Source organism: Salminus brasiliensis, chromosome 7, assembly GCF_030463535.1.
Source record: "Salminus brasiliensis chromosome 7, fSalBra1.hap2, whole genome shotgun sequence".
Lineage (NCBI taxonomy): Eukaryota > Metazoa > Chordata > Actinopteri > Characiformes > Bryconidae > Salminus > Salminus brasiliensis.
In genome coordinates, this window is record NC_132884.1 from 24,182,804 (window position 1) to 24,200,196 (window position 17,393).

Genomic DNA, 17,393 nt, shown 5'->3' on the forward strand with positions numbered 1-17,393 from the left:
ATTGATGTGTAGAAAATCTGTAAATAAAGAACGTTAACAATTGGTCCTTCTCAAGATTCATTTTCATACGCTCACGTCACAGTGAGGAACTTTGTATTGGCCCCATAATATTTGTGTCATTTAACAAACCTTTCCCTTAAACCATTCTTAAGAATTGCCATTCTAAACTATGCTGAGGGAACTTCCCCAAACCATCTATTAAGAGGAAATCTAATTTCCCAAAGTGAGCCCATTCATTCCAAACTGAAGGAATTGTCCGTTCTCTTTGTCATCTTTCCCCATGATCTTCCCCTGTTCGTAGGGTCCTAACTGAAGGCTGATGATTGGTGCCTGGAGACCCGTCTCAGTTTGTTTTCTTTTGGCTCTTTTTGCTGGCCGGCTCTGTCAGTTGGACGAGGTTGAAATATAGTAGCATGGCCAGGAAATGGAGGAAAGAGAAAACGGAGACTAGCACTGGAAACAAATCAGGCAGCCTAGCCGGCGGCTCCAGCACCACGCTCGTAAAGCTCAACCCAGCCATGGCCACCAACGAGACTGTGAACTGTAAAAAGACAAGATGAAGAGCACCTTTTCTGTTACTGCAGAAAAAGACATCACTAAGACTGAGAGATTTGACGCTTTTCAGGAAAGGGAGACAGCGCCACAGACCTATCTGCCTCATTAAAAGGCCTCCGTAAGCTCATAAGTAGCCGTTTATTTTTGTCAGAGGGAAAGAAGATGAGTGCACTTCTAGAGGTATAAACATTAACATGTCTATTTAGGATGCTGGAGTGAAGGATCAGTAAGCAAGACTGGTAACAGAAACCCTAGCTCTTATCACAGGGCCCCATTATTTATGCTGCTTCTGTAAATAAATGTCTAGGCCTGTGCTAATGTCACCCACTATATAAAGTGTCTTCAGACATTCAGACTTGTCTGAAACCCGTAAACAAATACCTGAAATGACATGAATTGCATCAAGATAATTTAACATAGAATAAACAGTGATGCATCATTTAATCAAAGTAGGTTACTTGCAGCTACCCTAAGCTAATGTAATACCATATGTTGCTCTGCTTACCATGCACTTGAGCAGCAGGCTGAGGTGGTGTTTGGACAGGCAGTGCTGAGTGAGTTTATGACAAAAGCCCAGTCGGAGCTCTTCCTCTGGGCCTCTGTCCAGAGCGGAGAGGAGGTACACACCAAGGTAGAGGAAGGCCAGCGAGGTCACCACATAAGGCAGGAGCAAACCGTCCTTCAGCAATAGGGGGAGCATGCTATAGGACAAACGAAAAGTACAAATATCCAGCATTGGACACCTTAGCCAAATCATTTATTTTCGTTATGAGTATTTCCCTCTACAACCTTAAAGATTAGCCATAGCATTTGGTTCCTCACCTCTGGGATTCCTGAAGAACAACAGTTTGTCTATAAACTGACTGCCAACAAATCTATCTATTTGGTAAGTTTTGCAACAACACACACCAGTCACTGTGAGTCGAGTCTGGCTTCATCATGCCACTGAAAACAATACAAATGCTCAATTTAAACAGCACAACATTCTGCTGCAATTTGTGTTTGGGATATTAATGTGTGGCAGTTGGTTGTCTCTGTGTTTCCCCTGCGGGTGTTTGCTCTAATAGCCTGACAAAAAGCCCTTCACTGAAGAAAATTTAATTATATTCTGTAACAAAAAGAAGTATGTATTCCAGCAAAAGACGAAAACACTGAATAATGAAACAATATTTGAGGAAGCAGTTTGTATAAATCCATGACACAGTGTTTGCACAAAAGGCCCTTAGTGAAAAGGCATGTGGGCTATGTCATGATATCCATACACTAAACCATGCGCACAATAATTAGCTGACCTGGAAGGATCCGACACCATCTAAGCACAGTGGTGTCTGTTACTTTTTCTATTAATATTAGTTTTGTTATTTGCTTCCTTGGAGTAAAATTGTGTTTGGACATTTTAAAGTAACATTAGGCAAGAATTTGTTGTTTTCTTTTTTATTGGGCTGCCCCATACAGTTGTCAAGTCAAGTCAAATTTATTTGTATAGCACTTTTTACAACTGTTGTTGTCACAAAGTGGCTTTACATAATTAGTAATTAGTAAAAGACAGAAAAAAAGAAAAATAACATAAAAAGACAAAAAAATCAACACAAAAATCAAAGACCCCCAGTTGTGGAGCGTAATTTACTGTTACACCAGTGCCATAAACACAAATGACCATACAAAAACATGCTGAACAGCTTCAGCTGATATGACAACATCTGAAGTGAAAGAAGCTTGCAGACTATCGCGGTAGAGTACTCTGGTTATGCGGCATAAAGGCCAAACTTAAAAGAATGGCTACATAAAGTGGCTGTAAAATTCTCACCGTCATTCCCCAGCCTTTCAGCTCTACTCCATGATGTATTTTCTTTAGCCTACATATTTTTTTTATAGTGAGTGTGTTGATTATCATATAAGCTTTTGTGTTTGGCTTCGAAGAACATGAGCTGTTCTGCTGCTGTCTTGAGGCTCATCTGCTTGATCTGCAACCATTATAACAGAGCTTCGATTGGTCCGCCTTAATTTAACGCATCCGTACAACACAGAAAATAGAGCAGGCTCTAATTTAAAAATGTATGTAGCGCCACAGTCTGTCAGTTTCGGACTCTGTGTAAAAGACATTGTTGACCTACGTGTAATCTGACCTGCATTTTTTTGTTTTTCCTGTAAAAATCGGACTGTAAACAGGCCTTAATGCAGTTCTCTAGAGATGGCTTCTACACGTTCCACCAAAGTTACACTGTGCAGCACCAACAGTTTTGGGCCTGGAGTGGCTGTGACAGAGATACTATTCTTCCAATTATAAGTAAGCTGTTATTTTAAGGGAAAATTGCTATATAATGTTGCTTTAATACAGCAGGATCAATGTGTCTTATATTGTCATTATATTATATTGTCAGTTCCCTTCTTCACTGGAGGTCACATAAAAAAAAAACAATACTCATAATAGTAAGTGGCAAAAACCCTTGATGGGAACATTTAAAAGGAGCAGCAAAATTCAAGCCCCTTAAATTTCTCCTTATTTTTTGTTTACGTACACGTTTTAGCTATGGAAACAACTTTTCCATACTACTCTACTCTACTACTTACCTGAAAGTGGAGGCCAGCAGGAACCAAACAGCCATCAGTGGAATTTCATTCATCATGAGGCACACTGGTCTGCAAATCAATCAATTAGGAAATTAAACCGCATTCTGTGTTACCACTCACCTACGCATTCTCATACTTCCCCCTTTCAGTTGTCTGTGAGCCACACACTGTGGGTTGATTGTTGATACTGTACAACAGTCATAGTCACCCAACGCTTAGTTTAAATTCTAAAGCTCCTTAAAAAGGACATCTAGTCTGCGGTAACCTTAACAGGTAAGACAAGAAGTCCGAGAAAAAGGACATTGCAACCATGGCAAGCAATTGTCTATTGGCATAATTAGTTCTCTGCTAATGAGAAGTATCTTTAACAGGCATGCTAAAAAAAAAACCTGAAAAGTATCCTGCAGGAAAACACATTCACCTGATGTCAAAGCTATTATTATCTAGAAGGGGGCTTGTAGGTATGACCTCCCCAAGCTCTCCTCACTGAGCCAGTAATTACAGGACATACGTTGTGATCCTGTTACACCCATACCATTGGCCTCAGAGCTGATCCTTTTCTTGTGCGCACACACATACGCCACTGTGGCCCAGAATTCTCTCCTAATCCAGTGACATGCATTACTGATTGATTTGAACAACAGGTGCAAGATATAACTCAACAGTTAATAAAGCAACAATCTGGATAATCTAGCTTAATAGATCAAGGAAAGCTGCAACCAAATCCATGCAGGTGGCACCGCACACGTTCTGTACACATAAGGAGATGTTTCGAGGTAAATGATTATACGGTTTTCTAGCCCATGAACAGGCGCCATTAAGGGGCAAAAGTAAATTGCTGGCCATTCCACGTTAGACTAGTCTATTGTCCGAGCCTTGTGTGTAGACTAAATTTTATATTGCTGTGTACAAAATAATATCAAGAGACAATCTGCAGAAAAAGGCTTTATCAGTATTGGTCGGATCAAAATCGGTCCTACACTGATAGGATCTTCCATTAATTAGTCCATGTTTTGAGCCTCCAGACTGGTGACCTTTTTATTTCTTAATATTACCCCATGCAGACGTCAGACAAACTGCAGAACATATTTATTTTTATAGACAAGCTGAACCTATTTAACATGACTGCATCATCCATATCCACATTATGTTGCAACTAACCCCACCACATTTAGGCTGTCCCTCCTCCTTGCTAACTCTTTAGTTATTTACATGACAATGATACTACATTAGAGTAAAGAGTAAATCTTAAGAAATCTTGCTTCCCCTTTACCACAATATTAAAAGCAGGGTGGGAAAACACACTCCTTACAAGCTCCTCATAAGCATATATATGCATATATTAGCATAAGCTCCTTATAAGCACATATGCTATAACCAACTGAAAATGGAAATAATAACACAGTAGCAGGCTAACTTTCCTCACTGGTACAATCTTATTGTAAATATAATGTAATCATACCTGTACAATGTACTGTAAATACACTGTAAATGTACCAGTACCAGCATTGTTTTGACATGATTTCTGAATAGTATATTTATATTATATTAAAATATATAACAAACATCACATTGGTTAAGAGGTTTACATAACCCATATTTCTGCAGTATTGAAAAATGCATAGCATCAAACCAACACTGTACTGTATCAAACCGAATGATTAATTTTGTTTATCTTTACAGCCCTAACATACTGGGTTCTAAACTAGATCTTGAAAACTTAGAAAACACAGATAGCATCACCAGTCCAGAAGTTTTATATTAGTGCATTCCATATTATTTTGCATCGTTTCAAAGCAACAGTAAGAAATATACAATTCCATCTTTATCCAATGTTTTTAAAATATTTGGGGGGGGTGGCGATCAAGGCTAAACAAGGCTCAGGGCCCCCTCCATACAATGTTATAGACATATTAAGAAGTCACACACATTAAGAGTTTTATACTGTGATACAATAAAATGAATAGAATGGGCAAACTCACAAGGCCGGCAGCAGGATGGACTTCTCATGGACTTGAAAGGAGAAGAGGAAAAAGGCCAGTGAGGAGTTCACCTATAGTACAAGGCCAGTTAGATGATCAAGGGCCAAAAATACCAACCACTGAGCAGTTTATAACAAAGAATTATAAACACTTCGGCACCACTTACCAAGGCCAGCTTAAACTGCCACAGAGTAGGTTTGGTCAACAGTTTAATTGACGAGGGCAAGATGGATAGGACAGTGAGAGCAAAACTGAAAGAAAGGAGAAACAAAAAGACAGAGGTCATATATTCTCTACATCACATTTTCCATAAACATACACTATATGTTAAAAGATGTTTGCGGACACCCCTTCAAATAAATTTAATTGTTGTATTGGCACCATGCTTAATGCCAGGCATGGGCTAGAGGGGTATAAAGCCCCCAGCATTGAGCTGTGGAGCAACTGTGTTCTCTGGAATGATGGCGCTAGATCCAATCAATACTTTTGGGGAGTGATCATCCAACATACTGACCTAAACTAAAGCTCTTATTGTTAAATGCAATCAAATTCTGACAGCAATTCTCCAATATCTAGATTTTTGGAAGAAGCAATGAATGAGCATGTGTCCCAATACTTTTTCCTATATAGTGTACACAGACCTAGTAATCAAAACCACATCATCAAACTAGAGGATGTGACTGCCTAATCGTTATACATGCTCATGGTCAATCAGTAGTACTCCAGCTATGCAAAAGTTTTCAAACCTTGTCCCCATGGGCATCCTCTAAAGAATGTAGTAACTGACCAATCCATTAGGGCAGTGTTTCCCAACCCTAGTTCTTAAATACATTTGCATGTTTTAGCTTAAAAGTCCCCTAGAATTGGCTGTAGGCCAGCCAATCGGAGCAGAGCTCTGAACCTACCATAAAAAAAAATCAGCATGTTTCATTCCCAGGAAAAACAGCAGGGTTGTAAAGAGGCTTGTAAAACTACATCTGAGCATTTTTTTTGCCACAACCAAAGTCACATACTTACTATTTATTCATTTGGACCTTATTCAAATATGGTTACTTTTAATCTGGACCTTGGGAAACCTTGCACACAGCAGATAGCACAAATAATCTGAGCAATCCCATGAAATTGGTAAAGAAACACAGCAATTGACGCTCAATAGAATCACAGACTTCAACGTACTGAAGACTTTGAGTATAGAGTATTCACTACAGACCTTGCTTACTCGCACAAAATGACCATGTCTAAAATCCCTCAGAGAGGCTATTTTTGAGCTTGGAGATAAGGTAATAAAAGCCTTTTGTTTAGTGAGAAATCTCGACTCAAGCTCATCTGCAGATTACTGGCCAGATATCATTTGTTTACCAAAGTGCACAGATATCCTTAAGGTTTGATAATCTTCAGTGCACTCAATCGTAATGAGGACTGCATAAAGTGTACTGAAGGCCGGGTGGTAAACGGATGGAGGGCGATAGTAAACGGATGGACGCAGGATTACCTGAGGAGCAGCTGAGTGTCTCTGGACAGCAGGGTCTTGATCTTTATCAGTACGTTCAAGCTGCACCATGTGTTAGCCACTTTATCCTGCCAACACACAAACACACACAGTCACACATGATACCGGTCACATAACATGAATAAACTCATATTCATCAGTAATGTGAAAAAATGTGTTTGTTGAGAAATAAAGAAAAACTGAAATCATAAACATGAGATGATCATGGTAAACAGGCATGTTTCTAATGTTAAACCTCTTTGCGGTTGGTGTAACGGATGACGTAATGGATAACACCACTGCCTAACGCACAGAAGGCCTGGGTTTGACGCCTGTCTGAGCAACCCAACTAAACGAATTAGAATCCTAGGGCAAGACTCTTAACATAGCTTATTAACATAAGATAAGAGGGTCATAAATGTAATAGGACTTCTACGATTACTTTCTCCATTAAGGGAAATGAAGGGCTATCCCAGCTCTACTGTTGCAGTCATAACAAAGCCTTGTATGCAAAGGTTTGGATACCCCTATTCAAATGACACGGCATGACATGTTTATAATTGAATAGAAACTTCACAAACAAACCTATAATGTATACACCAATCAGCCATAACATTAAAACCTCCTGCCTAAAATGATGTAGGTCCCCCTTGTGCCACCAAAGTGCACAAATCCACTAGACACAGCCAGTATGAACCTTTTCAGGTATCTGTGCTAGAGTACCTCTTACGATCAGACTAGACTGGGTAGCCTTCGTCCCCATGCCCATCGTTCTGTCAACGGTTCACCTGTTGTCCTTTCTTTGTACCACTTTTGGTAGGCGCTAACCACTGCATACTGTGATCACGCCACAAGACTAGCTGTTTTCGAGATGCTCTGACCCAGTCGTCTAGTCATAACAATTTGGCTCTTGGAACGAGTTGCACATTTTTCCAGGCTCCAACACATTCTTCAAAATCTGACTGCTCACATGCTGTACTAATATGTATATCTCACTCCTTGGCATGTGCCGCTGTAACCAGATAATCAATGTTATTTATGTCACTTCACCTCACTTTACTTTACAGTTTTAATGTCATGGCTAATCAATCTATAGGCCATAAAATATGAAAAATATGAAATGAAAGGAATTTTAATGAATAAAAAATATGTTTACTCCAAGTTACATGACTTCAGCACATGTTGCTCTGAAACAATGGAATTCCACAGTAAAAACTGTATCTGAGTGGCTTGATGGCTGAAAGTGAGAGTACCAAGCTATGAAATTAGGCCCCACAAATATGGATGCCTTCTTTAAATACCTTTCAGCTTTTGAAGAGAAAGCAAATAAGTGACATTACTCCAAGTAACCGTTTCCCAACTGAAAGTGTCATAAAAATTCCTGGGAGTTTTGAGTGACATTTGTGCACAGGGCAAAAGGTGAAGAACTACTCCTGCCATGAATCTCCCTGTCAAGGATCTGGGATGTCAAAAAAAGCTATGCACTTATTTGTAAACTCAGAGACATGAGGTTAAATGTGTGCGAGTCAGCGTGTGACTCCTCTTTCTGCATGCCAAGCACATTCCCACCAATCTGCACCTAGCAAGGCCTGCAATTTTGCCATCCAGAAGACGCCGGAGTCCCACCCTTTAGGAGGCATGCCCAGTGACCGCTAGTTTAGTCTATTTCTGTATTTACGTTTACCTTGCTACTGGAGTGCTGTCATTGCATTCCTCATAGACTACGGGCCTTCAGCAGTTGTGAAACAGTGTGATTAGTAACACACACACACACAGCACTGCTTCTAGGCTATGCTCAATTTTGCCCACTCTTCACAAACACAGCTGCTGCAACTTACAGCTGTCTGTGTGTGTACCAGCTGAAGTACAGTCAGAAGACCACCCCCACCCCCAAACTATGCATATCCAACTGCAAATGACTTGCTCCAATCAGTGAGCTTGGAATAACTTCCGGAACAACGTCTGTACTCTCCACTTTGACCCAAGTGTCACAGGGTGGCCTTTAGGTTTGCTTCCCCCTGGCAAAATGGGCAACCCGGCTCAGCGAAAGCTCAGGCCAGTCCGCGGAGCCTGTCACTGACCGCAGCATTTGGTTCCATTTTTGTGTGAGCAACTTGAGATGGCTTAACGCAGGCCTGGAGTGAAAACTAACGCCCACAGTTTGTCCTGGCCGCGTTGCTTACATGTACTTTTTCACAATTAGTAAAAGCAGGTGCCACCCATGCAGTCTGCCTTCTCACACACACCACCCTTGCGTTCATTTCACACAGGCCACACATGCACATTTGTTTTTATACCTTGTCAGGACATGCGATCATACATACTGCCGCTGTCACACAAAAACTTTGTATCTCCAAAATTGCTTTTGGAAAAAAAACTTTACAAAAAAAAAACTTTACAAAAGGATAAAAACTTCTTAACTCTTAATGGAAGTCAATGTGTTTCTATTAGTCAACATGAAGTCTGAAAAAAGTTCAAAGGACAACTGCCAGATTCAGTGACGATATACAAGTCATTTGTGTGATATTTGTAAGTACCTATGGGTCAGTTTCCTAGACAGAAATTAAGTCTGAACTATATTTTCCTTTCAAAGAAGAATCTCATTTCTGAATGATGTTTAGTCTAGGACTAGGCTTAATCTCTGCCCAGGAAACTGACCCTTTATGTATGTTTCTAAGCCTACATTCTTAAAAAATAATAATAATAAAATGGGTCTTTGAGCAATGAAATCGAAGAACCACTTTTGGTTCCACAGAGAACCATGGGCCTCATTTACCAACCTGCTTAAGTGGGTTTTAAAGAAAAATCTATTCTTAAACCCTACTTACACAGTTTTCACAAAGATTCTGACATCCACCAGTGTTTTCTTATTTGGGATTTGTTCAATTTACAAGAACAGTGGAATCCATCATTATAAAAGCAGAGCTGCAAACAATTATGCAGTTTAAAAAGACACCATATATGATGATGTAGACTGTTTATTAGGACTTTTCTCAAGAAGAAATGTAAGACAATTCTTAGGAAGATACTGGTGAATGTGGCCTCATGTGTAATAGAGCTGTGTCAGTGTGTATGAGCCTTCTCTTGATGTTCTTCACACTCACACATCTCCTTTACAAAAATGGTTCTTCTGTGAACAAGATGGGTTTTTATGACATTGCTCAAAGAACCATTTGAAGGACCTTTATTTTTATGAGTGTAAGCTTTAACCTCAGCAACCAACAAGAAATTACCTTACCCTTGAAGAGACAAGTCTCTTTAAAAAGTCCTCCTTTCCTACAAAAAATGTATTTCCTCCTCTTAATTCTGTCCTGAAAATGTACAAAAACAAACACACACACTCACACCCACAGGTTCGTCACCTAGGACTTGGCCAACACTCTCCCTTTCTCCAGGTTAGAGTTGCTCACACTCTGTGTATTATGTTAGCATCATGTCACAAGCAAATGTGTCATATATACTAACTCCTGAGCCCTCATCAGAATTTTCAATTACTTCTCACATCACAGCACCTCCACAGCAGTTGCAGGGTACGTTTCAAAAGCAAGCCGCGAAACTTGGCCTCTGTACAGGACTCCGATACTGGAGGCATTAAAAAAGTGGCTTTAGACAGTACACAGGCTAGGGCATATAGTTTTCAGTTAAGCCCAGCCAAGCTGATCCTTTGTTTTGTAAAGGTGAATGCGATTACTCACCCACAGTGAGTCCTTTTGTCTGGATTTAACTGACTACAGGATACTTAATGTTGGAGTTTATATGTCATTGAACAGTGGTCTAATTTGTACTATGGTATTTTAAGTACTAAATAAAGTATGCTCGCTACTGTGTCTATCTATCAAAACACAGGAGAAAAACAGCAACATTGTGTATATCGCAGCAAGTATCCACACACTCACACATGCATGCATACATTCATAGATAGATACAATGCATTTGGATTAGGATCTCAAGGGCATTTCCATGCCAACCGCGCATTTGAAAGTTATCCGACAGGCATGGAGAGGAGTTAGCAGAGCAACAAAGAGAAGCCCCAGGTCAGGCTGATGTGCTGAAAACCTTCTTCTTTATGCAGTAAATAAGGCATAGTTTTATACAGTGCTGCCTTCAGCTCCTCCTTAAGTAAACCATGGAACTTAAAAATGATGTGTAATGGCAAAACCAGTGAAATTACTCCTGAAAGAACCACATAAAGGGTAGACCCTTGAAGAAGAACTACAATACAGAAGTGACCAGATTAATGATTTTATCTGGTCAAACTTGGCTGAGCAACAGTCAAGTCTAAACCTCTGTAAGTTCGAGGGCATACCTCGAATAAGCCACGGTCGACGGGGAACAAGCGATGCAGAACCTGCAGGATCTGCTGTGGATCTGACAGGAAAGGCCACCAGCAGAGGGCAAAGGCCGCCAGCACAGTCAATGAGATCTTTACCAGCAGAAGCATCCTGCATGGAATAAAAACAGCAGAAGAATTCTTCAGCAGTAGGTAACAACATATGTATAATGTCTTCCCAGTCTGGGAAATCCCTCCCTTTTGCCCTGTCCCTTTTTGAAGAACAAATATTACATTAGAAAAATACATTTAGTTGGGTTTATGGCATCCATTTAGATTATTCTCGTCTCATCATGTTATGATACAGAAAGATCTCAAATTCCCAAAGTCTCCAACAAAAACTACATGTTTGCTCACCTCATACAGGAGGAGGGGAAAAAAAATCTTAACTTTCTATGGAAAGCATTGTAAAAAGATTAGCATTTCTATTGATCCACTGATCATAAAATGGTCACACAAGGTAAAAAACAATTGCCATACTTAAATAATGTCAAACAGTAAAAAACACAGCAGAAATGTAAAAGTTTGTTTGGTGATATACTTTTTTTTTAATGCATTATGACATTTAACGTTTATTATAACATCTCTTTTTTCAATTGAAACATTAAATGTTTAAATATAATCCAAATATAATCAGTAATTTAAATTTAATCATTCATTTAAACATTTAAACCCCACAGGTTGTGGTTAGTTTCTTGCAGCATCTTCTTAACCACAACTGTTCCTTGGCAATGTCAGCAATGCCTTATGTCCTTAAAATGTTTGTGTTTGCTCTAAGTGTGTCTGTTGGAGTCGCTGATCCGACTCAGCTGTAGTGGTATAGTTGCACACACCGGCATAGCAGGGAGGGTCAGGCATGGTCAGAGAGTCATCTGGACATATTTTCCCAGGCAATCTAATCCAACAATGCAATTGCTACCAAATGCCCTTGGTGCACTGTTATTATATTAACAGATGTAAGGTAGCAAGAGCGGGTTGTATAGCAGCAAGAAGATCCCATTGGGGAGTGGATGCTAAAGCTCAGTTTCCACCTCCACGTGTTAAACTTAAGCCACTTGAAACCTTAATAATAATTTATTAAGCATAATTGCAAAAGTGTTCATGTACTAATGTATAATCTATGATTATCTGTAATAAAATAAAAAAGCAGAGCACATAAGCATGAAACAGCCACTATGAGGATGAATGTATTTCTAGTGATACTAATAAACAGACTACTGTGACCCACTATAGCTAGCCTATAATTATGTCAGAGATCTTAAAGTAAAGACCATGATCTCTATATTTCACAGCCTCTCCACTCATTAAAGGCCACATCCACACATATTTCAATATTTTCTCTGTCTCCAGCAGCATTTCTGAAAATCTCTCTGTCCACACACGAACAGCATACCAGCAGGGTAAGGGACACAAACACCTCACAAAGCTTGATATCAAATTCATCAAGAGGCAAGCGTAATAACCAAAACAGACCTAAATAATTTTTTTCTGAAATGCTATGCTTTTGTTGACAGCAGGGCAAAACGCAAAGAAAAAGAGATCTATAAAAAAACCTAGTTAAAATGAACCTAGTAAGCATTACCGAGCTGGAAAGCTAACTCATCTGTCTCTCTGTCTGCCACAGAGAACATGAAAATGTTTTTTAATGCAGTGGACACAGTGGGCAGTGACCACTTGCATATGTCGAGCCTGTTTCACTCATTTCTCCACATTTGCACTTAGTTAATAATAAGCAGACTTCTGTGTTTTGGACAGAGATGTCAATCAAGCACAGTGATTAGAATTGTTCCAACTGCACATCATTCGATGCAAATACACACAAATATAATAACAGTTGAATAATAATGTGAAAACTAGCAGACTTGGATTTAAGATGGATAGGAAAGCCTCTGCATCTTAAACAGTGTCAATGGCAATTAATTCTAGAACTTCTAAAACTTACCCTCTGCCCATAAGGCCTTGTTTGATGCACTTGCCCAGGAGGAAGCAGAAGAAGGGCAATGCGTGGTACAGCTCCATCTGCTTGTAATTGAGTGCCAAGGTGAAGGCCACAGACCCAAGCAGGTTCCTGCCCAAACCAAGCCCCACTACGCCCCATAAAGTCAGACCCAGGCTTATACTGTTATATCTGAAAAGTATTTAAGGCGTAGTGCAAAGTAGTGCTGTGTGTATCATGCATGTCTGAAGGTCTGCATGGTTCTCACAGATCAACAGGTCAACACAGATCAAACAATGTAAAGGATACTGAAAATGGCCATAGTCGATTAGTATGAGTCCTGGATAAAGTAGGATGCACAGGGCTGTGGCAACCTTTGAAGAAAGACAGTGGCAAAATTCATTCTTTCAGAAGGAGAACATTGTACTGCAATGGTTAAAGGAAATACAATACAAAACAAAGCCACATTACCTTTCTTTTAGAGGATCCATCACTGAGGTAGATGCAGTAAAGGATGACTGCAGGAAAATATATCAATATATCTGCGAAAAGAACTAAGAAGTGGAGAAAAAATGAGAGAAAAAGCACAGATTGCATAGATCATGGTGCAAATACAAATAAAATCTTGAAAATAGATCCACCCTGTGTATTTTGTAGTACTGCAAAAGTGAGAGACCACACTTCTGCTATTTTCTTTTCAGTGAAACCCACCATTAAATACAAGTTATTCCGTTTTAGGAAATATTTCCAAGGAGATATGAGACATAAGATAACCCATTTGCATACGAACGGGGGGAAGTCAATAAATATAAAAGAACAATAAGTAAAAAAAACAGGAGAAAAGATTATATTATAGTGACAATGGCACTCCTAACAACTGAGAAAATTGAGCTCCAATTTCGCTTCAAATCGCTTCAAAGATGTTTCTGAGAAAACGACTCAACACTGTGGGTCTGAAAGAAAAACGACTACCCAGGTACTCCGGACCTTAACATCATTGAATGCGTTTTGGATTACATAGATGGTAAAAATCAGAAAATGCTTCAAGGACTAAACTTTGGAGGTGTGGAGAAATTTCCCTGCAGATTTCTGCAGAAAAACTCATTTCTTTGTGTCTCCTAAAAAAGGCATTAAAGCTGTAATAATAATAGTAAGTCACTAAGATTAATTGCTAAAAAATGAATAAAAAAACTACTAAAATAATAATTGATGTAGTTAGTTTGATTTTCGGAATGCTAAAAAAGATGAACTTGTACTTAATGTCAGCTGTTTTGGCTGGAAATAAATAAAAGATGGTCTCTGACTCCTGTGCAGTACTGTATGATTAATGTTAAGAGTCATTCATTTGTTTATTTATTTAACACGTTGTGCATTCACATGTCCACTTGCCTGCTTGCCCACTGCAGTCATGGAGAATACAGTTACACACTTACCTGTGGTGCGCATGAACAGCTTATGTGAAGCGCTCTCATAACCTCTAGATGTACGCAAACCCACCCACGCAGGATTGATCAGTTTTGCCCTACACACACATATGCAAACACAGTCAGACATGCAAGGAATACACAACTTCATTTTAATAAATGTTCAGCTACATGGTGGTCATATAGGGTTAAACACACACTTACACATGACCACATAAAAGACTGTGGTAGGCTGTGAGAGGGGGGTAGTCCAGACCCCAGTAGCCCAAATCATTGTCTGTAGTGTTGAAGTACCTTAATGGGCGCAGGAAAAAAGAATACAGCAGCATGACAGATGCCATTATTTCCAAAGGATGGCATATCACCCTAAAATACCTGTAGTAATCTAAAATGAATGAATGAATGAATGAATGAATGAATGAATAACAAACCAGTCCTGAACGGGAAGATTGTAGGTCACTTCTTGCCAGTGCCTCTGTGCTTCATAGTCCCCAAACATGGGTGGTTTGCCAGCGCCTGGAAGTCAAACCATTGGAAATGACCGCTGCATTGATTAGACTGTACAGTACTGTAATGTAATGTAATGTCATCTGTAAATTAGCCGTGTTTTCACGTATTATACCAGGGGCGAATCGATTTACAGATATACAAAAAAGCGCCAGATCAGTGCTGTGCTTAATGCAGAATTCCTACTTTGCTGGACTGACCCCCAAAACATGAGTTTTCTCCTCTGTATACAGCTCAGCCATTAGCTTACACCATTCAGCTGCACACTAACCTGAGTAGGAACTGAAAGATACAGCCCATCTCGTCGTTAGACCGAGCAAAACGCATAAAGAAATTAGGCTCCAGTTCTCCATGGCTGGTAGCCGGTAAAAACGTTAAAATACAACACCATTAAGCGCTATACTGTAGTAAAATCTATCTTGGATTTCTCCTCCAAACTGCAACTGCTGCTTCCTGAAAGCTCGCGTCAGCACAGAGCACGCGTCTGAGTAACCCGGATGTTGTGATCTACAACTCATAACCACGGTGTTTTTGGTCTGTAGATGTTTTGAAGATCAACGGCTCTTGACTGAACCCACGTCAAATATTCATGTGTTCGAGTTGCGTTTGCTGTTGGTACAGAAATTTCTCACGTTGATGGGTCTTACTTATGCTTCTTATGGGGCTTACGGTATTTGAGTCTGCTCAGAACTCTGAACTGGAAATATAATACATATAAAAATATTCATTAAATTGTAATCTAATAAATCTGAGGATCTTCTACCATGTTTAAAGGCACGTATATATGTGTGTGTGTGTGTGTGTGTGTATATATATATATATATATATATATATATATATATATGATATGATAAGTACCCGTGATATAGCCCTTTAAGCAGACATATTATTGCTAACATATTAATTTTGTAGTTTTTTTTTTTTTGTTTTTTTTTTTTTTTTACAGATTTGCTGTACAATCTGGGATGCAATATACCAGACAGTAAATGTCAACAGGTCTTTTTGGCTTGACCATCATGGCAAGCATCTCAACTGCAGTTGATACACGATTTAAAAGAAACAAAAATCTTACTCAGCACAGCAATCTAGCTTGTGTTGATTACTGAAACTGCCTGTATATCTGGTCTATATGCTTTTAATTTCACTTTTTTCTCATCTTATTATTGATTCTGATTTATGCCACATGGATATTACATGTTTCCTGAATATTTAAGGGTTAATTCTAACCCCCTTGGCAACTTTAATAGAGCACACAAAATCCATAATATAATATGTAGTGTAAAAATCGTAAAGACAATTCACATGATTTAGACACAAAATCAACGGTTCATTCGCAGCATTAGTCTGAGGTACAGTTGTAATAGTTGTCAGTAATCCCACTAACTACAAAACAGACATAGTGGATTGCTCCATGTCAAATGCCACTTAATAGCAATTAACTAAAAAAGAGGCCTGATAAAGAGCACTTCGGCTTGTACATTTTTTGAGCAACATAAAGCAGCAGAGTTCCAATGAAGCCAATTATTTAGAACCCACATTACAAATTCATTGGCCACTATACTACTTTTCCATCAGGTGATGTGATGCTGCTTATGTGCTGAGATAATGTATACACACAGGTTATCCATATCAGGAGTAGTTTCAGGAACACCATGACCATTAATTACTTGTTCATGGATTTAAGAAACATAACTGTTGAAATTAATTAGTTCCATTGCAGTTAACCCCACATATGGGGTGGGTTGTCACATTTGCTTATCACTTATCCACACTCTCACTAAATAGAAGCAGCGTTGTATAACCGTCCATTAAAAGGTTTTGGGGAATCAAACGTTGTTCTCCTTTGCCATATCTTCTAACAACCATTGATTGATTGATTGATCGATTGCTGTTTTATGAAGACTGGTCCAATATCCTACACTGTTCTAATGTTGTGCTCCTTCTTATTATGTACAGCATTAACACTGTAGAATTACATTACATTGTTTTCTTCACCATCTGTCCTTCTGCTAGATGGGACCAAATCTATTCTCTCATTGCTTTATAAACAGAAGCTTGCCATTTTTGGGAAGTGGGTTTCCAGCACTAAGAATGTTTGTGTACTAGAAGGTAACAGAGCAGAATCTTGAATATTGAACAGATTTTTTATTTTTAAGATTTCAGGCTCATGATTGAACTTAAACTAAGTGTTTTTTTTGGGATAAAGTACCCTAACCAGCCTGTGTTATCCATTCTCACATCCTGTCTCATATCTTGTTCTGTATAAGACCTTTATGGTGTAACTCGGATTTACCTCATTTACCTAGAGAACAGGTTTTGTCTAGGGCAACCGTTTCTTTGTGGTTTCTTACCTCAGATATCTCCACAGTTCGTCTCAGGAGCATGTCTCTGTGGCAGTGTTGTATTTCTCTCGGATCAGACGTTTGATAAGACATGCCTCTTCGTGGTGAGCACATCAAACATTTATAAATAATAACCTTGGACAACTGCTGATTTGCAATGACACTTTCATTACAATGAGCAGCCTATTAGTCATTGTCTCCTCCATTAGTTATTAATGCCCCTGTGTGCCAGCTTTACTTTGTCATTTATTGCTTCA

At 39.2% G+C, this 17,393-nt stretch overlaps 1 protein-coding gene across 1 annotated transcript; it reads right to left on the reverse strand.

Moving 5' to 3' along the window:
- Position 1: 1 nt before the first annotated feature.
- alg6 (ALG6 alpha-1,3-glucosyltransferase) lies at positions 2-15,252 on the reverse strand. Its single transcript, XM_072683012.1, has 14 exons — positions 15,066-15,252; positions 14,719-14,803; positions 14,492-14,581; positions 14,297-14,385; positions 13,335-13,417; positions 13,173-13,237; positions 12,870-13,055; positions 10,904-11,039; positions 6,601-6,686; positions 5,275-5,359; positions 5,109-5,179; positions 3,127-3,195; positions 1,061-1,256; positions 2-541 (listed from the first exon to the last, which is right to left on the reverse strand). The coding sequence occupies exons 1-14, from the start codon at positions 15,145-15,147 to the stop codon at positions 344-346; spliced, it is 1,521 nt and encodes a 506-aa protein (XP_072539113.1). The 5' UTR covers positions 15,148-15,252; the 3' UTR covers positions 2-343.
- Positions 15,253-17,393: the final 2,141 nt, after the last annotated feature.

Bases quoted from the DNA above. Each gene is read 5' to 3' on its own strand.
- alg6 (XM_072683012.1), bottom strand. From the start codon at position 15,147: ATGGAGAACTGGAGCCTAATTTCTTTATGCGTTTTGCTCGGTCTAACG. The intron at 5,180-5,274 runs GTAAGTGGTGCC...CTTGTACTATAG, and splicing joins GGCAGTTTAAGCTGGCCTTG to GTGAACTCCTCACTGGCCTT. The intron at 542-1,060 runs GTAAGCAGAGCA...GTCTTTTTACAG, and splicing joins GCCTGCTGCTCAAGTGCATG to TTCACAGTCTCGTTGGTGGC.